This window comes from Henckelia pumila, chromosome 4, assembly GCF_033568475.1.
Source record: "Henckelia pumila isolate YLH828 chromosome 4, ASM3356847v2, whole genome shotgun sequence".
Lineage (NCBI taxonomy): Eukaryota > Viridiplantae > Streptophyta > Magnoliopsida > Lamiales > Gesneriaceae > Henckelia > Henckelia pumila.
The window spans coordinates 130,575,010-130,599,939 of NC_133123.1; the positions used below are offsets into that span (position 1 = coordinate 130,575,010).

Below are 24,930 nucleotides of genomic sequence, written 5' to 3' on the forward strand. Positions count from 1 at the left end.
ACTATCTTATTTAGGGAGTGTTTGCAATCACTAAAAAAAAGTGATTGTTAGTTTTTGACTTAAAAAATCATTTTTGTGTGTTTCTTAAACCTAGATTATGTGTTAGCTTATACTTAACTTAATTGAAATCCAAAAGCTAGTCATGTGGTGATTATGATTCTCCAAAAGTGATTCTAATAAGAAGGTCATTATTAAAATCATTTTAATCACTTATTTATCAAACATTACCAAACTTTGATTTTTAGATTTTCACATTTGTTTCCAAACACTATCAACTTTTAATTTTTCTTAACTTTTTTTATAATCTATAAATTAATCACTTCTACAAAAGCACAATCTATTGCAAACATTCCCTTATTAGCTCCTAAATTTTTTTACCCCTTGTGGAGGGCACATATGAGATAATGGCGACCAATTTGTATATGAATTTACCACCACTCAAGAAGCTTGATACAATTTGAATGAGTTATTTGCACCAAACACTCCTGTAAAATATTGAAAATGTACATTTCTCCCCTGTGAAATTTTAATAAGCATCTTCAACCCTGACCTTTTAAAAAATTAGCACACTCGCCCCTTCAAATGAGTGATTGTTGCGCACGCGCCCCTAATGCGAATGGACAAAGATTTTAATATTTTTTTTGCACCAAATACCCCTGTGAAATATTAAAAATGCAAATTTGATCCTTGTGAAAATAATTTTTAAATCTATTCAACCCATAATACATAATTTTTATTAAAATATAATTATAAAATATTTAGCAAACATTTTTCGTTTTATTAATTTTATTTTTATTTTTAAATTTATTATGATTATATAATTTTTTTCTAAAAAATATTATTATTTTATCTTTTTATCATTATTTTATTAAACTTTCTTCTTGTTTTCAACTTCTCCGTTAAAAATGCATTCATAAACGAGATTTAAATACCTAAAAGTACCAAAATATCAAAACAAAATAATAAGTTCATGATAAGTACCAAAAATTTTTAATTTTATTTATTTTATTTTTTATTTTAAATTTATAATTTATAATTAATTTATTTCTAAAAAAAATTACTACTTTATCTCGTTATCATTATTTTAACAAATCAATTCGTATTTTCAACTTCTCCATTAAACATGATTCGTAAATAAGGATTTAAATAACTAAAAATACCAAAATATTGAACCAAATGATAAGTTCATTAATGTTACTTTTTCGATTTAGAATTATATAATCATGTTATTTTTTATTATTTATTACAAATTGTGCAATGCATATTCTCGAAAAATTTAAATTTTTGTTCAATAATATATAGTTCTAAATTGAAAAAGCAATATGTTTGAACTTATTAGTTTAGTTCAATATTTTGGTACTTGAAATTATTTAAATAGTTGTTTATGAATGCATGTTTAATGAAAAAGTTGAAAATACGAAGTGAATTTAATAAAATAATGATAACAAGATAAAATAATAATATTTTTTAGAAAATAATTAATTAATGATAATACATTTAAAATAAAAAAATAAAAATTAATAAAACAAAAAATGTTTGCTAAATATTTATAATTGTATTTTATTAAAAATTGTGTATTATAAGTTGAATAGATTTAAAAATTATTTTCACAGGGATTAAATATGCATTTTTAATATTTCACAGGGGTATTTGGTGCAAAAAAAAATATCAAAATCTTTGCCCAGTCGCATAAGGGGGGCGCGTGCGCAACAATCTCTCATCTGAAAGGGCGAGTGTGCTAATTTTTTAAAAAGTTAGGGTTTAAGATACCTATTAAAATTTCACAAGGGAGAAGTATGCATTTTCAATATTTCACAGGGTTGAGTGCAAATAACTCCAATTTGAATGGCAAAATTCGGGGTACAGAGTTTTGGCATGTTGATGTTGGGCTAGCAATCCTAGAAAACTGCTCATGGTTAAATGAAACCATAGCACTCAAAATTATAGCGTTCTGTGTGCTGCAGCAGAGTTTGTTGTCTATATTAAAATTAGGAGGGTTCTAATGGCCTTCCATACAGAAAGAAGATGTTGCATAGTCCACCTCCATTAAGATTCGACCTTCTGTTCAGCGCGGCCATTGCCCGAGTACCCGGGAAGATCTGTTTCCCAGGCCTCAGCTCAGTAAGAGTGGGTACTGGGATTATCAAACCTCGAACCATTGGGTGCCTGCTAACTTGGACAATCTCTGGTCTTACCGTGAGGTTTCCAGAAGAGTTCATGGGGATGATCTGGAGTGTGACTGAGTTATACACGCATAAAGCTAGAGGCCCAATACAAGAGAGGGCAAAACTACAAGTGCATGCTTATTCTTTTATACCAGTGCTGGCTAACAAATTAAACCATAGCCTGGGGAATAACTCAAGAGCCATTATATAAAAACACATGGACATTCTGAAGCAAGGTGATGAAATGTACAATCTGATTTATAAATTAGCAAAGGTTGGCCAATTAGCACCCAACTTGAGAGAGGACAGAATTGAAAGCAAGGTTCAACAAGATGAATGAAATTATTTAAAAAAAAAGTAAACTGATAATTGACGAGCACTCGAAGTTACAACTTCAATACTAATATAATTACTTCATAGATATAGTGACATAGGCCACCAGCTTATTCAGTAGATCCAGCCAAGCCTGCACACAGGTAGGAACAACAAAAAATTCAGTTTGCTCCTTACAATGGAAATCCAAAACACAAATGTACAACATGCCATGTTTAATCTGAGAGGCAAACTATCAATACCATCTTCAACTACTGCCTAAACATCTTCACCATCTTCTTACATTAATGCCACCAAGGTGGCCAGTTTCTTCGATACAAAATTAATTTCTTTGTAACAAATAATCTTTGTTAGAAGTAAAAGGATCATACTAGATGACCAAATGAGACCCAGAAAGTTTTCTCTATGTTTGGTAAGATTTCAGCACTTACTTCAATTGAGGAGGGGGATGGAGTACACCCATTCTGGAGGCGGCCAAAACATCTTGGTATACTTACTTCGACTACCAATTGGATGGATTCTCCCACTATCCAGATCAAACACTCCAGCTCCCCGACTCTTCCACACCTGGTCCTCTTGCCTCCCACTACAATGATTAGTAAAGATTATGCAGTTCCCTTTGCAACTTAGATCCGATGCATTGACGGATAAGTTAGAATTTTCACCCAAAAACAACACTATATCCCCCAAATCACTCACCTCAATCCATGTCCCCGTAATCTCATCCAGACGGAACACCCTAAACTTTGAAGTCCTCTCGTGCATACAACAATCATAAAACTGGAACCATTCATCAAAATCCATTTTATTCTCAGATCCAGTGTTCAAATACATGTCCACCAACAGCAATTCGCCGTCCAAATCTACAAGAAATTTCTTATCACCGCCAAATACCGAATTGGCAACAACATCAACGGTCAAATCCACATAATTCACCAAAACAAGCCTCCCCGAGTCATCAGCTGCGTATAATTTGCCTTCCCTAAAAATCACATCATCGTAAGGTGAAGGCAAATCGTCAATAACCCTCCATTTCTCATCACCAGACTTGTAAACCACCAACTTTCCAGAAAGATGAATGGTCAAAAGCACAAACCCGTCATTTACATCAAAAAGAACAGCAACTTTTTCCATGTAATGATTTCCAGCCTCAGCAATGGAGTTAGCCCTGGGTTTAAAATCAATATACTGAAGGGCATATTCTTGTCCCAACTCCTTAACCCTAAAGTCTAAGAAGCTAAAAAACATTGGGAAACCAGCGGGGTAAGGCTTGAGAGAGCAACGGGTGAGCGGGTTGAGAAGGTTGTTCCGGTAGGAATTATCGCGTTCGAGTTTGACAATCCATGGCGGTTGATCGTGGTTTTGGGATGAGTGGACAGAGTATATAGTGCGTTTAGAGAGATAAAAACCCCAAGTGGTGTCAGAGATACCTGAATTGGGAAGGATAGGGAAGCGGGAGGCGGTGGATGGCGGTGATGGGGCGGCGTAGCGCCACGTGGGGCAGACGGAGCGGAAGCGGAGGAGGTCGGTTGCGGTGGGGAGGTACTGACAGATGTGGTGGAGGAGCTCGCCCGGGAGGTTTGCCCAATTCGCCATCGATCAAATTGAAATTTGGCTGAACTGTGTGCGGGTGTAATTAGATGAGCATCAACGGGCCCAATTATCTTTGCAAATCAAGTGATTTGATCATCAGCAAGAGATCGCTCCGTTCGATTGCTCTTTTGACAATTATATATTAACTATTTATTTTAAATCAATCAAATTATTAATTATTTATCTTACATGAATCAAATCATTGAATTTAAATTATTATATTACCCTTTATAAATAATATAATTTTTATTTTATTTATTATTAAAAGGACAAAATAATCATTTAACATTTTTATATAAAATTTAATCAATCAAATCAAATAAACCATAATCTATCAATCAAATCCAATACAATTTTAACTATCATTTCTTATTTATTTTTTATTACATTATACTACTTATCTATATATTACTTATATCATACCTCAAACCAATTTTTTTAGTTAAAAAAAAAAATTTATAGGCCCAAAAGTTTAAACTAGCCCACACTCACTCAGAATTTGTAACGTTTTTTATGCGCTATATGCAAATTGCAATCGGATGATTTTTGTATTTTCTTTTCTCTCGTTTTTTTAATTGGTGGAACGGTAGATTACAGAATCCTGAATTTGAAGAGAAATTGTTTGAAGAAAGTAGAGATTAAACAATACAGGTTAGGGTTCTATTCGTTGATTTCTTAACGATATTTCCATGCATTAATTAAAAATAATAATTACTAATTAGGTTTACGAATTAAGATGAAGAAAGTTTCCAGAATTCCGATTATTTTAATACTTCTATGTAGTGGATATTAAATGGGGTTGTGCATTTAGAAAGTAATTTTCGTGTCATTTATTTATTTATTTTATTCTATTTTATTTTTCTGGAATGATTTACAAAAGTTGGACCAATAACAAATGTATATAACGTGGAGTAGGATGTACGTATATTGAATGCATTGATTGATTTATTTAATTGGTTTTAGGATTGATTGATTTATTTAACTGGTTTTTTTTTTTTTGTGATCAACAATATGATATTTCCTAATTTGACAATTGCTATTTTTCTAGGAAATTCATATATCTATAATGCATAGATATTTTAAAAGAAAAGAACCAGAAACAGATGAACAAAGCATTGGAGATGTTAGGATTGAAGAATTTGATTTTTCACAACTACCGGCAGATCCTGAACTAAGAACTCCAATTTGTTCTTATAATGCTAATATTAGAGATCAAGTTCGAAGGACATATCTGCAAAAAGGTCCATGTCAACCTTCAGGTTATGAATTCCCAAAACGAAAATTTGGATTAAGCCAATTTAGACGATTTAATCCTTCATGGTTCAAGGAATTTGGTGATTGGTTGGAGTATAGTATAGAAAAAGATGCAGCGTATTGTTTGTATTGTTATCTCTTCAAGACAACAAATGGAAAACAAGCAGGAGGAGAGGCTTTTGTTAGCGAAGGATTTACAAATTGGAAGGGTAAAGATAGGTTAAATATTCATGTTGGCCAACATGACAGTGAACATCATAAAGCTCGAATGAATTGTGAAGCTTTGATGAATCAAGATGAACACATTCAATCAATTTTGCACAAACAGTCAAAGCAAATAAAAAATGATTATCGTATCCGTCTCAATGCTTCGATTGATTGTGTTAGAGTTTTGTTGCGACAAGGCCATTCATTTCGTGGTCATGATGAAACTGAAGGTTCTCTTAATCCAAGTAACTTTCTTATTCAATTGGAGTTTTTAGGTGCTCATAATAAAGAGATCAATGATGTGATATTGAAAAACGCTCCTAGAAATTGCAAATTAACATCACCTGGTATTCAAAAAGATATAGTGAATGCTTGTGCTTGTGAAACGACTAATGTTATTATCAAAGATGTTGGCGAGTCATTGTTCTCAATTTTAGTTGATGAATCTCATGATGTGTCAACAAAGGAGCAAATGTCGGTTGTTTTGCGGTATGTGGATAGTAGTGGGCATGTAAATGAACGCTTTATTGGAATTGAGCATGTTACCAGTACTACAGCACTTTCACTTAAAGCTGCAATTGATAAGATGTTCTCTAGATATAATTTGAGCATGTCTAAGTTGAGAGGGCAGGGTTTTGATGGAGCGAGTAATATGCGGGGTAAATTTAATGGTCTAAAAGCACTCATCTTAAAAGAGAACCCATGTGCATTTTATGTGCATTGTTTTGCACATCAGCTTCAACTAGCTCTTATAGCTGTGGCTAAGAAAAATCTTCCGATTTCTAATTTTTTTCGTGTTGTTGGTGATGTGGTAAATGTTGTTGGAGCATCCTGCAAAAGTTCTGATCTTCTTCGGGAGAAACATTCAGATTTTATTATTGAGGCATTGGAGCTGGGTGAGATTTCAAGTGGTCGGGGTCTTAATCAAGAAACTACCCTTCAACGTGCTAGGGATACACGTTGGGGGTCACATCACAATTCTTTGATCAGCTTAATTGCCATGTTCTCTGCTGTTACCAATGTGCTTGAAATTATTTCAGAAGATGATTTCAGTTTTCCTAATCAAAAAACTGAGGCATTTAATTTATTGGAGTCAATACTTTCATTTGATTTTGCATTCAATCTTTACTTGATGAAACATATCTTAGGGATTTCGAGTGAACTGGCGATGACATTGCAAAAGAAAGATCAGGATATTGTGAATGCTATGGATTTGGTACAAGTATGCAAAAACCAACTCCAAAGGATGAGAGATGATGGTTGGGATTCATTTTTAGAAAAGGTTTAATGTTTTTGTGAGAAACATTACATTGATATTCTCAAAATGGATGGTATGTTCATACGTTGGGCACCTCGTGGTCGTCCACAACGTAATCAACCAAAAGTGACAAATTTGCATCACTATCGTGTTGATTTATTCTATGGTGTTATTGATATGCAACTTCAAGAGTTAAATGAGAGGCAGGTATGGAGTTACTATTATGTGTAGCTTGTTTGTGTCCACAAAACTCATTTTCGGCTTTTGAGAAGAAGAAATTGATACAACTAGCTGAGTTTTATCCACAAGATTTCTCTAGAGTTGATCTCCTTAGACTTGATGATCAACTTGAAACTTATATATGTGATATGCGTTCGAACAAATCATTTCAAGGATTGAAAGTCCTTGGCGATCTTTCAGAGAAGTTAGTTATGTCAAAGAAAAACAAGGTTTATCCATTGGTTTATAAGCTTTTGACATTGGCATTAATTCTACCAGTTGCGACTGCAAGTGTAGAGAGAGTTTTTTCTGCTATGGGAATTGTGAAAGACAGGTTGTGCAATCGAATGGGTGATGAGTGGATGAATGATAGTCTCATTGTTTATGTGGAGAAAGAAATATTTCTAACAATTGATAATGAAACTATTATACAAAGGTTTCAAAATATGAAGACTCGAAAAGAACAATTGTAAGGTAATTATTTTATGGTGTTTTATGACCAGAATATTCTATTTTTTTTTATTTAATTATAGTATATTGTTGCCCACACTGAGCCAAGATCCTGGCTCCGCCCCTGGTAGCGAAGGTTCCTGTTAAGATTCGAGTTCGAGATCCTCAAGAAAGGAGAAAGATTGAGAAAAATTGTACAAAAGAGAGAAACGAATTTTGAGAATTTTATTTCTAATAATCCCTCATACATGTGTTTCTCAGTATTTATATATTTTTGCTATCTTTACACGTGTTTCTCCACCCATTAGTAACTTGCATATATTTCTATGTATTGACTTATTGACTCTTTCATTGACTAATTTGAAGTGGTTACATAATCCATTAATTTTCTAGGAAGACTTTTCAATCTCTTGCTCCTGGTCTTCTCTTCAGTGTCCATATTCGTATCATTACCCCCTGCATTAGAAAGCACCTTGTCCTCAAGGTGAAATTGAGGATAAGCTTGCTGAAAAGAAGTGATATCCTCCCAAGAAGTTTCCTCCAATGGTAAACCTTCCCACTGTACCAAGACTTGGGAAATCCAAGATTGGTTCTTCTTTATCTGCCGCACATTAAGGACTGCCAAAGGCGTAAGTAGTGGCTGATTGTCAACAGAAGATGAAGGAAGCTGTAACAGGTTAACACCCTCTGGATTGGGACACCATTTGAGAACCGACACATGGAAGATGGGGTGAATTTTGCTATGGCCAGGTAAAGCAAGCTTGTATGCAACAGGGCCCACACGCTTCAAAATTTAAAAGGGACCATAAAAGCATTTACTGAGTTTAGTAAATTTATGACCTGCAACAGAACTCTGCCGATGAGGTTGCAACCTAATATAACACCACTTCCCTTCCTCAAAATGGATCTCACGACGATGCTTATCCGCTTGCACCTTCATTCGTAACTGAGCTTTTTCCAGATTGGCTCGAAGAGAGCGCAATAGAGCCTCCCTGTCCTTCAAGCAATTATCCACAACCTCAACTGTAGAGGAATCCAGAACATAAGAGGGCAGTGCAGGTGGAGATTTTCCAAACACCGCTTCAAAAGGAGACATTAAAATGGCAGAATGGAAACTAGTGTTGTAACATAATTCTGCCCATGGTAAAAAAAAAAACCCATCGATTAGGAGTTTCCAACACAAAGCTGCGAAGATATTGCTCCAAACAACGATTTAAGACCTCCGTTTGACCATCGGATTGAGGATGATAGGCACTGGACATTTGCAAAGTAGTCCCACTGTTTTTAAACAATTCTTGCCAGAATCGGATTAAGAAAATAGGATCACGGTCGGACACAATAGACTTCGGAAATGAATGATGTTTAACCACAATGTCAGTAAACAAGGAAGCCACATGTTCCGCTGTAAAACGCTCTTTTAAAGTGCCAAAATGTGCGTACTTGGAGAGACGATCCACAACCACCAAGATTACAGAAAATCCATTAGACAGGGGTAGTCCAGTAATGAAATCCATGGATACATCCTCCCAAATGTTTTGAGGAATTGAAAGAGGTTGCAATAGCCCTGCAGCCTTATCCGTACTATACTTTGTCTGTTGACAAACATGACAACTAGACACATAATGCCGTACATCCCGATGCATTTTGGGCCAATAGAAACAAGCAGCCAAACGCAAAAGAGTCTTCCAAACTCCGCCATGACCTGCCAAAGGTGTATTGTGGAACTCAAAAAGCACTTTGGGTTTTAAAGGAGATACAGGGTTAAGGCATAATCTGTGATGTTTGTAAAGAAGACCGGCTCGAAGCTGAAAGGAAGCAGAAGATGAACTAGAAGAGGCAGTGTTGGTGAGAAGAGACTGATAAAATGGGTCACCGCGGACTTCAGCTCGTAAGTCATCAAGGAAAGGAAAAATAGGGACTGTAAAAGCAAGAGCTGAAGAAGGACCGATGGGACGGGGAGAGAGAACTTCGAATTGACGAGATAATGCATCAGCAACCACGTTCATTTTCCCAGGTTTATATAGCACCTCAAAATCATAACCCATAAGCTTAACAAGGTATTTTTGTTGATCTGGTGTATGGATAACTTGGGTCAGTATTTCTTTTAGGCTTTGGTGGTTGGTGATAATGGTAAAGTGATGACCAAGTAAGTATTGGCGCCACTTGGTAACAGCATGAGTCACTGCTACGAGCTCACGAACATAGGTTGAGGCTTTGGCCAATTTGGGTTGTAGTTTTTTGCTACAATAAGCAATAGGGTGGTTGTCTTGCATAAGGACAGCACCGATTCCTGTCCCTGAAGCATCAGTTTGGATCTGAAATGGAAGAGAAAAATTGGGAAGTGCCAAAATAGGTGGGTGAATTAAGGCGAGTTTGAGTGAGTCAAAAGAATTTTGAGCGGCCATAGACCACCCGAATTGATCCTTTTTAAAAAGTTCAGTAAGAGGTGTTGCTAAAGATGCATAGCCCTTCACAAATTTTCTGTAATATCCCGTCAATCCCAAGAATCCCCGCAATGATTTTAGTGTGTTGGGACGGGGCCACTGTTGTATAGCAATCAATTTAAGGGGATCGGGTTTCACCCCTTGAGCATACACAACATGACCTAAATAGTCAATGGAAGTTTTGCCAAAAGAACACTTGGAACGTTTGGCAAAAAAAGAATTTTGTTGAAGGCAATTCAAAACTGTGGCCATATGTTCAAGGTGAAGACTCCAACTTGGACAGAAAATTAGGATATCATCAAAGAAAACGATAACAAATTTACGAAGGTATGGTTTAAAAAGGTTATTCATGGAAGCTTGAAAGGTAGATGGAGCATTGGTAAGCCCAAAGGGCATGAAAACGAACTCATAGTGACCCTCATGAGTTCTAAAAGCTGTTTTAGGAATATCAGGTGGTTGAATACGAATTTGATGATATCCCGCTCGTAAATCTATTTTTGAAAAAATAGTAGCCCCTTGAAGTTCATCTAGTAGTTCATCAACAGTAGGAATAGGAAATTTATCCTTAACAGTGACCTGATTTAAAGCACGATAATCAACGCAAAAGCGCCAAGTGCCATCCTTTTTTTTAACTAATAAAACGGGAGACAAAAATGGGCTTTGACTAGGACGGATCAAGCCAGCTTGAAGCATTTCTGCCACAAGTTTCTCAATCTCGGATTTTTGGAAGTGTGGATATCTATAGGGTTTGACATTAACAGGTTTAGTATTTGGAAAAAGATGGATTTGGTGATCAATTAAATGGTATGGGGGAAGTGCTGTTGGTTCTTCGAACACACCTTTATACAAGTCAAGCAAAGAGGAAAGCTCTTCTTTGTTAGAAACTACCTGTTGTACTGGTTCCTCCGAAGCTGTCAAAGAAAGCAGCTGAAAGCATTCAGAAATACCGTCTGCCTTGACCAACTTACGAACTTGATGTAGTTGAAGTTGATCCCACTGTAATAAAGGCTCACCCTGTAGCCTGAACAAGCGCTGCTCCCACATAAACTCCATATAAAGTTGTTGATAATCGAAGATAATGCGACCCAACAATTTCAGCCATTGCACCCCCAAAACTATATCAGCTCCTTGAATATTGAGCACATAGAAATCGATACAAAATAACTCCGAACCTAGCTGAATGCGCACTTGCGGACAATAGCCTTGACAGTTCAAAGCCTGACCATTGCCAACCAAAAACTAAAAATGTGGTGAAGGACAGACTGGCAGTCTCAAAAAATTGGCAACACGTTCCTGTATGAAATTATGGGTGCTCCCACTATCAATTAAAGTCTGAAGTTTCACCCCAGCAATCAACGCTTGAATTCTCAAAGTCTGAGGTGATAAATGTCCTGCCCTGGCATGAAGACTAATTTCCGGCACATAAGATCCATCCTCGTTATGTTCCAATATTGGTATGGACTCCTCATCCGGTCCGTCGGCTTCCTCCAGAATAAAGAAGGAAAGGCGACCTTTGCATTTGTGACCTATCGAAAATTTCTCATCACAATTATAACATAGACCTTTCTCACGACGTGCTTCCATTTCCACGGGAGACAATTTCCTCATGATACCAGGAATTTTAGGTTTCTGATGCGAAGGGAGCAATGCAGAACTTGGAGTTGGGAGTAACGGTGGTAGAGGTGGAACTCTTGAATTGCTTGTAGAATGATCAGATCTCGGATTCTCGCCCCAAAATTTTGAACTCCATTTAGCATCCAAAGACTTATCGTCAAACAACTTAGCGAGTCCCATAGCCTGAACCAGGGATTGCGGTTTATAAACTTGGATTTCCTTTCGTAACTCATTGCGTAACCCCGAAACAAAGCAACTGACAAGAGCATGTTCTGGAACCCCAGGAATCTTATTCACAAGTTGTTCAAACATATGTTGATACATGGCTAATGGCCCTGTTTGCATCAATTTTGCTAACTTGCCGAAAGAATCCTCGTACTATGAAGGACCGAAACGTTTTTCAACCGCAATAAAAAATTCACTCCAAGTCTCGCACAATTTATTTTTACTCATCCAATCAAACCAATCCAACGCAGCGCCATCTAGGTGAAACGAAGCAATCAAAAGTCGTTGTGTATCAGATGTGTTGTAGAAATCAAAATACCTCTGTATTCTGGAAATCCAGGCCAAGGCATTATCCCCGAAAAATCGAGGAACATCCAACCGCATTGTTCGTAACTGATTTCCCCAATCTAAAGGTGTATTTACCCCTGGAGCTTGCATATTTGAGTTATCCGATCCCGACCCCGGCGGATCTGTGGTTGCATTTGCAGATTTATGCAGATGTTGCTCTACCTTTGCGTCTAGAGTTTGTAAGCCGATCGCGAGGTCCTTCAACGAGTTTGAGAGAATTTCCATATTGTGATTTTGTTTGTCTTGCGTCGCAGTGATTTTGGATAAAATTTCTTCAAATTTTGCAAGTCTCGTTCCTTCCGCCATTGGAGAAAGTCGACGAGAGCACCAATGTTAAGATTCGAGTTCGAGATCCTCAAGAAAGGAGAAAGATTGAGAAGAATTGTGAAAAAGAGTTAAACGAATTTTGAGAATTTTATTTCTGATAATCCCTCATTCATGTGTTTCTCAGTATTTATATATTTTTGCTATCTTTACACGTGTTTCTCCACCCACTAGTAACTTGCATATATTTCTATGTATTGACTTATTGACTCTTTCATTGACTAATTTGAAGTGGTTACATAATCCATTAATTTTCTAGGAAGACTTTTCAATCTCTTGCTCCTGGTCTTCTCTTTAGTGTCCATATTCGTATCAGTTCATTTTTCGAATAATCCATGCATGAATGATAAAAACGAAAATTCAGTGAATGAAGTGAAAATTTAGGATAGAAAGTAAACAAATAAAAGTTCGTTTTCGTAAAACTTGAAATCTAAATCACAAACTTTCAGTAAATGAATTAGCAAAAATTAATTAAGTAAACTAAAATACAAATTTTAACGAAGACGGTACCATTAGTCATTAAATGAGGAAGGAGCCCGAAATTCGAAGCCGAATTGAAGACTCCATAGATGATGAAAATGAAAAACAAAAGAGTGAAGCAACACAATGGACGAAAAATTTGCAACACAATCGTCTAAAGCAACCATCTGCAGCGAAAGTAACTAACCAATAGAGTCTGCATGCATGCACTATTTTTATGATAAGATCATCTCAAAATATTTGGAAAAAAATTAATGGAGAGCCTTATCTAATACATACATGGTATTCGGTTGAAAAGAAGACATGAGAGAAAGTGATTTTTGGGATAAGTACTACAATTTGAAAATATTTGAAAAAGAAAAATTGAGAGCATTACCTGACAATCAGTCGAGAAAAAGAGGGAGTGAAGTGAATATGAAAATGAGAATGATCAGAGGGCAGACAAAACATGGGATTCAATTGGTGCAGTGGGCTTGGTTTTGACTTTTGAATTCATGAAATTTGGGGTCTTGAGTCACAATTTTATGTGTCTAAACATTAAATTGATCATTTCAGTTATTACAAGGGGCTTAAGCATTATTAAATAGTAAAAAAGTAAAGATATATGATTGCAATGTACGTACTATTATGTTCATTGTTAAATTTTCATATCCATCTTTAAATCTTTATATGCATATTTAAATTTCTTTTATTGTATTCGATTTTAAATTTTAATTGTGAAATGTTTTTGTTTGGTTTCTGTATGGTTTATTAATTTGTTATCTGTTATTAGATATACTGAAATACTGATATAATATACATATTCATGGTTGCAATTTTTCTCCAGATTAATGTCAACTTCTGAAAATTTGGACAACCAAAAAGATTTTGGCTGGAACTATGGGAAATTAATCAATCAAAAAGATACTAATTCAGTGCAATGTGTTTTTTGTGGCAAAACTCTAAAGGGAGGAATTTTTCACCTCAAGCAACATCTTGCTGAAGGCCATTGAAATGCCAAAGCATGTCCAAAATGTCCTGAGCATGTTAGAATTGAAATTCAAGTTTACGTGTCCAAAACAAATAAGAAGTCGAGCAGCAAATGGACATGAATCCTTATTTTGATGAATTTGCTGAGCAATTGGAAAATTTGGAAGATGATGTGTTTCTTCCAATATCTCGAAAATAAAAACAACCAATGACAAATTCAACAGCGAGTTCTACCGCCAGCCCCTTTGTTTTCTCAAGTCAAAATACAAAGAGGGTTGGTTCACTTGATTATTTCTTTGTCATAAATATGGATCAAGTTGTGAATCAAGGAAAGCAAAAGGGAGCAAAAATTCAAAGAAATGTAATGAAGTTCAAAAAAGAGTGAGATTCTGTGGTACAACATTTTTGCCAAATGGATGTACGATGTAGGTGTAAAGTATGATAACTTTAAGGAATTTTGTAAAGCTGCAACTTATTGTACCATTGATTAGAAGCCACTTAATTACCATGAAGTTAGAGCAACTTATTTAAATAAAGAAATACCAAGTAAAAAACTCTTTTTTTTTTTTTTTAGAGAGTACGACTGTACGAGGCAGACTATAGAAAATATGGATGCTCACTGATGGCTGATTGGTGGACTGATGGAAAAAATAGAAGTTCGATTAATTTTTTGGTGAACGGTCCAAAAGTGACAATATTTCTGGAATCTGTGGATGCCTCAGGATTTTCTCATACAGGTCTCAAGTTGTTTGAGTTATTTAAAAAGTATGTGGAGCAAATTGGTCCAAAAAATGTTGTTCAAGTGGTTATAGATAATGTCATTTCAGTAGGTATGAAATGTGAATTCAAGTGGTTACTTTCTAATAATTACTAAATTTGTTACTTATAAGTAATAACATAAAATTTTAATATGCATGAAAGTATTTGATGTCTAGATTTCAACACATATTCTGGAATCCACGTGCTGCCATTGTTTGGATTTAATGCTTGAAGATTTGTTCAAGATTCCAGCACTGAAGAAGGTTTATGAAAGGATAATGATTGTGAATGGCTATATATACAATACGCCACGAGTCTTGGACATGATGAGAGAATTCACAGGTAAAAGAGAAATTATTAGGCCTGGGAAAACTCGATTTGCCACTGTTTATGAAAGGGGAATGATGATGAATGACTATATATACAATCGCAAGATCGGAGCTTTCGATCCATGCTTTCGATCTCTCCCCGCCAACCACATGTCTTGCTTCTAGAGGCAGGAGTATATCGGAGCTTTCTATCCCACTTTGGAGCTTCCGATCTGACTGAAATTACTGCTTATGTAATATTCCGAACAACTGGCACGTTCGGAGATTCCGATTCCTCTTCGGAGCTTCCGAACTCCCCAGAGTTTTCGAACCCAAAACTATGGCTCCGATCATTTCGGAGCTTCCGATCCTTTCCAAGCTCAAAGCTCTAACGTACCATTCTTGATCGTTCTGGATCCATTCCTCAATTCCTTAAATCCATTTGAGGATTCTTTAATCATATTTTAACCATAATTTAGGCATTTGATTAACTTAATGTGGAGACGGATTACTACATAAGCGGTTGATGATGCGAGTCTTTTTTGCAAGCAGTCGATACGAGTCTTCTTTGCAAGCTCGATACTTGTTGTACAATGAAAAAAGCGGTAAGTACTATAACAATGATGTATTGTTTTGTTATCACCAAAACTGAAAGATCCAACATATATATATCCTCGAAATGAAAAGTTTAGGATTTTTGGTTAATTGTGGATGAAATCATCTTATCTTATCTTAAAACTAAATAATATTTTCCCGTGCTAGATAATATACTTATATACATCATCCGAGTGGAGATTGATTGCCGAGATAGTGTTTGTGGGTTAATGAGTGAAGTTGATTTGTAAAGTAAATATTATCTCTAAAACATTCCATGTAATATTGGGGAACGTAATCAAGAGGTGATGTGATCAAATTTTATCTACACACGAAGGAGAGTAGATGGCCAATTCTCGGAAATATGATTTATGATTTTACTATTATTAATTTTATCATAATCATTAATACTTTATTATTATTTTCATAATAATATTATTTACTCAAAAACATAAAATATTTGTAATAAAGGAAAAAAAAATATGGGATATATTGTTCCCACATAGAGTATTTGAACGATAATTTGTACTTTAAAAACCAGTTTCCACGCACACTCGTTTATCGAGCTCGGTTGCGAGGGCCTGTAACCTAAGCGGGGGCTATAAAGTCGAGGAATTGATTGACTATAGGTGATCACCATCCTCCAAGGGTTTGAACGCCCTTGGCATGACTCCCTTGGAGACGGGTTTGACTGGATAGATATCAGCAACTGTTCCGCTTGACAGAGTAGCAGTGGTTATCATTAAAAAATTCCACAACCGAGCTTCATCGGTTAGTGCGAGGCCACTTACTCTCTAGATTGGTGTTCCCACCTCATTCCGAACCCCAACTTTTTTTGGCAAAATCGATCAACTGTTGTTTTGACTTTTTGTCTTAATTAATCTTTGTTCTTGTCCATATATTATACATAATCCATCCATATATATTCCAGGAGCTTCGATACAATTCGTTGCTGGGAAGCTGATTGGATCTTCATTACTTCTGTATAAGGTGCCTTCAAAGCAAAATTATAAATACGTAGACATAGATACAACTAAGTAAATTAAATCTCTAAAATATTAAATTATGTCATAAATACTTTTCTAATTTTAGATTATTATTGTTTCATCAAGATATATCTGCTTAGGCGAAGTATGCATATCAACGTAATCTTTCCACAGATTTGTATTATTCACAATTTAATTCAGTCGGTGATTTGTTATGATCCAATTTGATTTTCTCGTTGCCCAAACCCAATGATTCAATCTATTTGGGTCTCATATTAATTCAATATTTATTTGGTCACTTTATCAAGATACATAAATTCTTAAAAGCCCGTAAGAGGCTCAAGCACATGAAACTATCCGACTATCTATAAATAGCTCAAGTCCTTTCATTATTAAAGTACGCTATCTATAGTCACATGTTCCAGTTCTCTATAACTTTTATTGGGCAAATACTGACTTGAGCGTCGGAGTATCTTCGCCGAGCAACCCCCGACGCCACTCACTTTTATAGTGACCCAGATTTCATTTTAAGATAATAATATGATAATAATGATTAAGGGTCCAGTCTAAAATGCTGAACTATTGAGCTGCTGAATTGCAGCTAGGGAAATTCGAGTAGCTAGGAAAACATGAGCAGCTAGGGAATCTGCTGCTAGGGATTATACGGCTAGGGATTCTTTAGCTAGGGAGTTCTCTTTCTAGGGGTTCTACTGTTAGGGAATTCTCCTTCTAGGGATTCTACGGCTAGGTAATTCTGCTACTAGGGAATTCCGTTAATAAGGAAGTTTGAAAAGCTGCTAGGGAATTCCGAACTGCTATTAGGGAAGCCCGAACCCTTAAGGACAGGCAGGCAGGTGCGTGGACGCTTGCATGAGTGACAGCTGGCGCCTAAACATGAGGTGTCAAAAATGGTAATGACTCAGCTCAAGCATTTGATACGTGGCATGCATACAGGAGCTCGGATGTCTCGACATCGGCTCGAGAATCCCGAACACCCCTGATATTTTCCTATAAATAGGGGGTCACAGATTCATTTCAAAACACATTTTTCAGAGTGAGACCATGCTCAAGTGAGGATATGAATCCCGACCCGAACTACAATTTCCCGACCTGAACTAAGAGATCGAGAGATCCGACCCGAGCCAATATTGGAAAGACCTGAACTGATATTCCCGACCCGAACTGATATTCCCGACCCGAATTGAACTATATAGAGGGCACCTAAGCAGCATTTTCAAAGGGCTAACGTTGGACGAAGGCTTGGTACCTAGGTCCTGAATTGTACTCGAACTAGCACGTAGGAGGTACGTACATATTGACTGAGATTGCCAACGAGTATACATGTTTATATGTTGCATTTACTTGGCATTATTATGTGGCATGATATATGTTTTATCGCTTTCTATATTCATATGTCATGTGCACATACACGTTGAGCCTGTACCTTGTTATACCCTGATTATAGAGCCGCTCAGCTCTATACTTGATAGTCTGTCATTGAGAGTACCGCGACGGCAGGGACATGTATGTCTGACTTCTCTGGTATTCTAGATGAGTGTGGTTGTACCCAGAGATTGATCCGTGAGGTTACAACACTCATGTGGCGCCTGTACTGAGTATGACTTATCAGATGACCCTTTTACCAGTCATCACTGTAACGTCATCGAAACGTTACTCAAACATACATACTTAAATTTGGTAAAAAAATAAAAACTTTGCGAAAACATCATCTTCTTTATTAAAAGAGCGTATAATAAGTGCATAAAAATAGAATAGCATCCAAAAATATTTGCCAACATGACCATCAACTTAAAAATTAAAAATTGTTTGCCTCTCATCAAATAAAAATGTTTAAAACATCTTTCATTCTAAAGCATTCACACTCATGCATTACCCATTGGACCGACCCCTGCTTCTTCTTTATGTCCGCCCACATAATCATCAATAAAAACATCCACATCATCGTTACCTGCACCATTCAAGTGTAGTGAGTCGAAAGACTCAGCAAGAACATGCAGAAAAAGGATTTTCTAACTTTAAAAGAGAAAACATTAACTTAAACTTTCATGCAATAAACATAACTTTGATAAAGCCATATCATAAAAAATATTTGGGGTGATGAAGTATGAATAGTGTGGCAACCGTCATAATGAGCCATTCGTAGATTCCTGTTGATCAACAAGCATATAACATTACGCCCGTAAACTTTCATTCTTTGGATAGCCGCTTCGGCGCTCATCCCGAAGTGCATACCCCATATAATCATCCCGTGAGCCATGTTTGGATAGCCGCTCCGGAGTTCATCCCGAAGTGCATACCCCATATAATCACCACAAGACGCATAATTCATCAAAATATTTTTCATGTATCGTATCATTCATCTTATCAAATCATATCATATCATTTTCATAAACCTCGTAACATGCTCATAAAATTTCTCGTGATGCTACATGCTTAAATTCCTTCAAAACATTTCATGAGAAATTAGCTTTCGTGAGAAAATCACAGAATCATGCAATACATAACTTGACCGATCCACGTGAGGTATTCCGTCCGTTTCGAACCTTGAAAACTTTAACATTCTTCATGAACATTCTTAAAAATAATTAAAATACCTTAAAATATCAAAATCATGATTTTTAGGACTCAAAAACTCGTAAATGGGGTGGGAAGTTCGAGCCTGCGGCGGGGGCGCGCCGCCCGCTCGCAAAAGTGCGGGCTCTTGGCGCGGGCGCGCTGCTTGGCAGCGCGGGCGCGCCTCCTGTGCACAGACATGCGCGACTCAGGCGCGGGCACGCCCGTCGCGACTCTTTTTTCCGAAAACTGATCTTTTCTGCACTTTTTCAAAACCACATTTCTTAGGGATGATTTTCCATCAAAAATACCATTCAACAACATCAAAATTTCAAAATAACTTGTACCAATACATCAAACATTCAAAGATTTTGAGTCAAAAACCTTCATAACTACTTTTACCCAAAAAATCTGATATATTACATTCAAATCTTTCAAAACTCAATAAACATGAACCGAACACCTCAGGAATGCTTCACGTATCACAATCAAGCAACATACTCATAAAATTTTCAAGAAACATTCATAGATCATCAATCAACACCTAGGGTTTTATCTTGAAAATATCTATATTCTTGAATGGGTTTAAAAACAGTAAAAACTTGCCTGAATCGTCTGATTGGGATTAACCTGGACGGCGGAACGATCGAGCCTTGAGAAGTGGAAGAACCCTAGCCTGAAGATCGCAGTGTTCGAGAGAGATTTTGAGAAAAGAAAAGTGAGCGTTCAAAATGAGTGTTCAGAAATAAATTCTGAACGCTTTTCTTTTGTGACTAATGGGCTCCAACACGGCCCATTAGTTACTCTTAAAATCCTTTAAATTTTTTTTTTCAATCTCCCACTTAAATAAAAATCACTGCATCCTTTTAAACTTAATTTAAAATATTTTCTTAACTCATTTCAAGGCTAGACTCGTTCCTGCAACCCAAGATTAATTCCAACATGAAAACTTTAAAATCATACATATGCTTACAATTTCAGGCATTTAAATTAATCACATAATTAAACATAACAATTAAACATTCTAAATAACATGCATTAAATCATATAATTTAATCAATTAACCGTGATTAAGCTAGTGGACTTTTTGGACCTTACAAACGGTCGCATGCATTATATATATATATATATATATATGTTTACTCATGTTTACGTACTGGGCGTTAGTCGCTCACGTCCTAATTATTATTTTGGACACCCCATTCCACGGGGCAGGTCGCAGGATGGACGGAGCTGGGAGTTCGAGGTAGGACTAGGGAGCAGGAGCTTGTAGGGGATATGTTATACAGCAGGATTCGTTATAGCTGTATAATATTTACTTTTAAGTTATTTCAATATGGTTGTATCACTACTGAGAATAAGATTTGAACTACTGTATTAAGCTTTGATATGTAAATTATGGGTTATGTTTCCGCACGTTTTACTCTGTTTAGTAATTATTCTTTAATTAAGTTAATGCATGCTATAGTTGCCAGTTAGTAGGTGATTCACTGCTGGGTCACTACATTTTTCTTTGTGATGCAGGTAACAACCCACGAAGTTTTGTCTTTGGAATAGTTCGAGTATTAATCCGTCTATCTAGATCTCCACAATTTACCCAAACTTTCTCCAATCGGGTAATATCAATTTTTTGCTACATCGGCTTGGCGCCGTTTGTGAGAAATTGTCACTGCATCATTGAGAATGCATACTACATCACAAATATCTCAAGAAAATAATCGCAATGGAGACCCACCTCTCATCTCCGAACCACCGCCTGGATTTAGTTTCACCCAAAAAACTTTTACAGCCTTAATGGAAGGAACAACCGCACGTGCAGCAACAGAAGCAGTTGCTCAGTTCGTGGCATCCCGTAAGTGCAAAAGCATCAAAAAGAGAGCCTAGAGTGAATGTTCATCATCTCGTGACCCTGATAAAAAAGACCCAAAGAAAACTAAGTCTAAAGTTAATAACAAAGATCTTGAGGGGACCAAGAAAAATACTACTCATAAATATGGTGAAGCAAGTGCTCACACAGTTCACGATATCTCTGACAAAATAAAAACCACTATTCCAAACCGTGGAGTTGGATCTCACACATATGTAATTGGAGAGAATTCGCTAGCCATATTTCCTGCACATTGGAGCCCGTTCCTAACGTCATTCTTTCTGAAGCACTGCCTAAAAGAGTCAAAATCCCCAGCCTACCTGAGTTCGATGGAACTAGTGATCCTCAAGATCATATTAACAAATTCTACACAAAATTAGATTTGCATGACATCACAGATGCTGCTTACTACAAGATATTTCGAACATCGTTATCAGGGCGAGCTCTCTCATGCCTCAATAAGTTGCCGTCTGGATCTATTGCCAAATTGGAGCAACTCATTGAGTGTTTCATGCAGCAATTCTCAATTAACAAGAAATACCCGAAAATAGCAGCATACATATTCAATATTGTTCATAAATAAGGATAAAGCTTGAGAGAATATGTTCGACGGTTTACTCACGCAGTTCACGAAGTCCTACACGTGAATTACGTTTTGTTGTATGAAATAATTCAACAAAACTTGCGCTCTGGAAGGTTCAAGGAATCAATAACATGAAAATCCCTGAACACCTTGTAGGAGCTATTGGATAGAGCCTAAAAATACATACGCATGGAGGAAGTTGATGAGTTGCACTCCTCGAGAAAAAGAAAGCGAGAAGGAAAATACGACGAAATATAACGCAAGACTTTGAGTCGTGCCAATCTAAAGAAACTCTACATGCAGAGGGAAAACACATGCAAGCTAAAATAAATTGCATGTTGCTACTTTATTTGCTCTGCAGATCAAAATTTTTTATTTATTTTTACTTTATTTTAAGTTTAATAATAAACTTACATTTACATGTTTATTTTTTTTATTCAATTATATAGGCAAAAACATAGTTCCATCAACGAATGTTTAACTCATACGTCACGAATCACGACCCATGCAATCATTAAGGCTACTCATCCATCAGAGATTTGGCTAGCCCTGAAGGACTACCTAAGCCACGATGCTATAAGAGGTCAAGACGACAAAAATAAAATTGCGGGATACATCAACACCTAACAGAGTGGGTTCAGGACTTCCTCATGAGACAAAATCTTGGGAACTTGATCCATTCTTAAGTACTCCATGTTAAGCACTGCATTATTTATCCTGAAACACAACAAAAAGTCATAGCGACTATAAACAATTCAAAAAAGTCATAGAGACTATAAAAATTTTCAAAAAAAGTCATAATGACTATAAAAAATTCAAAAAAATCATAGCGACTATAAAAAACAAATTTCAGAAGAAGTCATAGCGACTATAAAAATTTTTTCAAGAAAAGTCATAGCGACTATAAAAAAAAGTTTCAAAAAAATTCATAGCAACTATAAAAAATTCAAAAAAGTCATAGCGACTATAAAATTTTTTCAAAAAGAGTCATATTGACTATAAAAAATTCAAAAAATTCATACCGACTATAAAAATTTTTTTTAAAAGAAGTCATTGCGACTATAAAAAAAATGACCATGGGAAGAAGTTTGAGAATGCTGCCGCTGTGACTGCTGCGACTACTGGCACTGCTGCTGCTAGACAGATGCCTAAGAACCTCCGGAACCACTAGTTATTCCCATCAGATTAGGACAATCTCTCTTCATATGTCCCTCATGTCCACACTGGAAACATGCGCCGATCGTACAAGGACACGGGCCCGCGGGATGCTTACGCCTACACTGATGACAACGGCTCATCCTCTAGCTACCAAAATGTTGCACTCCTACAGATCCAAAAGAAGAAGAAGAATTGCCTCTCTGCTTCTTGAATGATTGGCCTCTCGGACCCAAGGAGCTAGTCGGTCTAGATGAGGAAGAAATCATGGACCTATTCCTCCGAAGACTGTCCTCAGCCTGATGACAACAGCTCATCAAACCCTCGTAAGTCATGTCACTGCCAACTGAAACCAGCTGATGAATCTCAGGTTTGAGACTTTGAAGAAAAATATCATACTTCGCCTCGAAAATACTGGCGAACTGAGGACAATAAGGGAGAATCTCAAATAACTTCTGCCGGTATTCATCATTAGTCATCGTCCCCTACCGCAAACTCAGCAACTCGCTAGTCTTCGACTGTCGCAGGGCTGGAGGAAAGTATAGCCTCTCAAAAGCAGTCCAAAACTCGACCCAAGTTGCTGCTCCTCTGGCTGCTATAAACGGTCCGAAAATAAATCTCCACCACTTTCTAGCATTACCCTCCAAAAGAAAACCCAACGTCTTCATCTTCTGTTCCTCGGTGCACTGGAACTCTCTGAAACAATTTTCCATATGCTCTAGTCAGTCTTCAGCAACTACGGGTGACTCAACTCCTACTAACGGCTTAGGACTCATTTGTAGGAAACGGTGCATACTGAATCTCCTACGCTCCTCGCGGTGTCTGTGATGGTCACGCCTAATGTCGTCACGATCGCCCCATCGTCTGCCTCCACTATCATGGCTCTCGTCGTAGTCTGCCATCTGTCAAATAATAACAGATAATGTTTTCTTCAGTTTTACTAAACCAGTTTCAATGCACTCTGATACCAATAAATATAGTGATCCTCTCGGATCCACTACCTAATCAGAGTAATTAGTGCATGTAGTAAATAATTAAAGCATAAAGAGCGGATAATTTAAATACAACAAATCTAATCGGCATAATACAACCAATGATAGTAAAAAGTGTATAACACTATTATACAACCAAATCGAAAGTTTTAGGGTATCAAGCCCTACCACTAAACTCTCACTGCAAGTGGCACCGACCTCACTCCTGGTGCAAAACTCTTGGACCGTCCAGCCTCAAACCTGCCTCATCACAAGGTATTCCAAGAGAACCAAACATAAGGGCGTGAGCGACTACGCTCACTATGAAAGCAATGATATATAAACAAATATGAGCATGCAAATGACTTTAAAATCTTGGGTAAAACAGTATGCTCAGGGGCACCATGAATACATAGTACAATGCTAAGAGAGCGACTCTGCGGGATACTCGTATATTCCCCTATAAACTATAGCGTCTACTCCATCGTCGTGGTCGCTCCTAGTGATATCAAAAACTAGGGCTGAGCCTCCACAAACACGAATCCATAAGGAGTAACTCATCACCAATAGAAACAGTCTCGACTCGCATCATACTGGATGTAGTCTCATGTAAATCATGCATATGCTAAAGCGGTAAAATATGGAATAAAAAGCACTTACAAATGAAACATATAAGCATATATATCATGCCGACTATCTCGGTCAGTACTTACGTACCTCTAACACTGCAAGCCAAATCCTAGCACACCGGTCTAGATCCCACGCCTACAAGTCCACACTGCTGCGTCTACAATGCATATACCCATGCATCACTGTTTAAGCTCTAAAAAGCCTTAACTAAGCTATTTCATACTCCTAAATATTTTAAGAAAGCCAATCCTATACCTGCGTCCGTCGTTATCCCGCTGATGAAGATAGTCCCAAAACTTAGGCACAGCTCCGCTACTATCCCTGTAGCACCTAACCACTTTTGGACCGTCAATAGGACGCCTAGAAAGCCTAAAACTAGCTAGAAGAAGAAGAGAGGAGAAAGGAACTCGATGCATCTCAAAATGAGCTTGACACCCCTTTAAATAGATAGAGATCGGAGCATCCGATCTCGGGTTTGGAGACTCTGATCTGGTTTGGACCATCCGATCTCTCCTGGCCATACACGTGTATAGCTTCCAGAGGATGCCTGCCGACACTAGTTTGGGGCCTCCGATCCACCTTTGGAGCATCCAAAGTCTCCTCAGTAACGTCACCAATGA

At 36.9% G+C, this 24,930-nt stretch overlaps 1 protein-coding gene and 1 pseudogene across 2 annotated transcripts; one reads left to right on the forward strand and one right to left on the reverse strand.

The window, feature by feature from the left end:
- Positions 1-2,339: 2,339 nt before the first annotated feature.
- Positions 2,340-4,184, reverse strand: LOC140864589 (F-box protein SKIP23-like). Of its 2 annotated transcripts, XR_012144286.1 has the most exons (3): positions 3,198-4,184; positions 2,930-3,084; positions 2,340-2,631 (listed from the first exon to the last, which is right to left on the reverse strand). XR_012144286.1 is itself a non-coding variant. In XM_073268867.1 (2 exons), exon 1 carries the CDS (start codon positions 4,092-4,094, stop codon positions 2,931-2,933), a length of 1,164 nt encoding a protein of 387 aa, XP_073124968.1. In that variant the 5' UTR covers positions 4,095-4,184; the 3' UTR covers positions 2,345-2,631; position 2,930. The 2 variants fall into 2 exon arrangements, 1 of the variants encoding a protein (XP_073124968.1); XM_073268867.1 differs by having other exon boundaries at positions 2,345-2,631; positions 2,930-4,184.
- A 973-nt stretch (positions 4,185-5,157) lies between these two features.
- LOC140861751 (uncharacterized) lies at positions 5,158-7,502 on the forward strand (annotated as a pseudogene).
- The last annotated feature ends 17,428 nt before the right edge of the window (positions 7,503-24,930 follow it).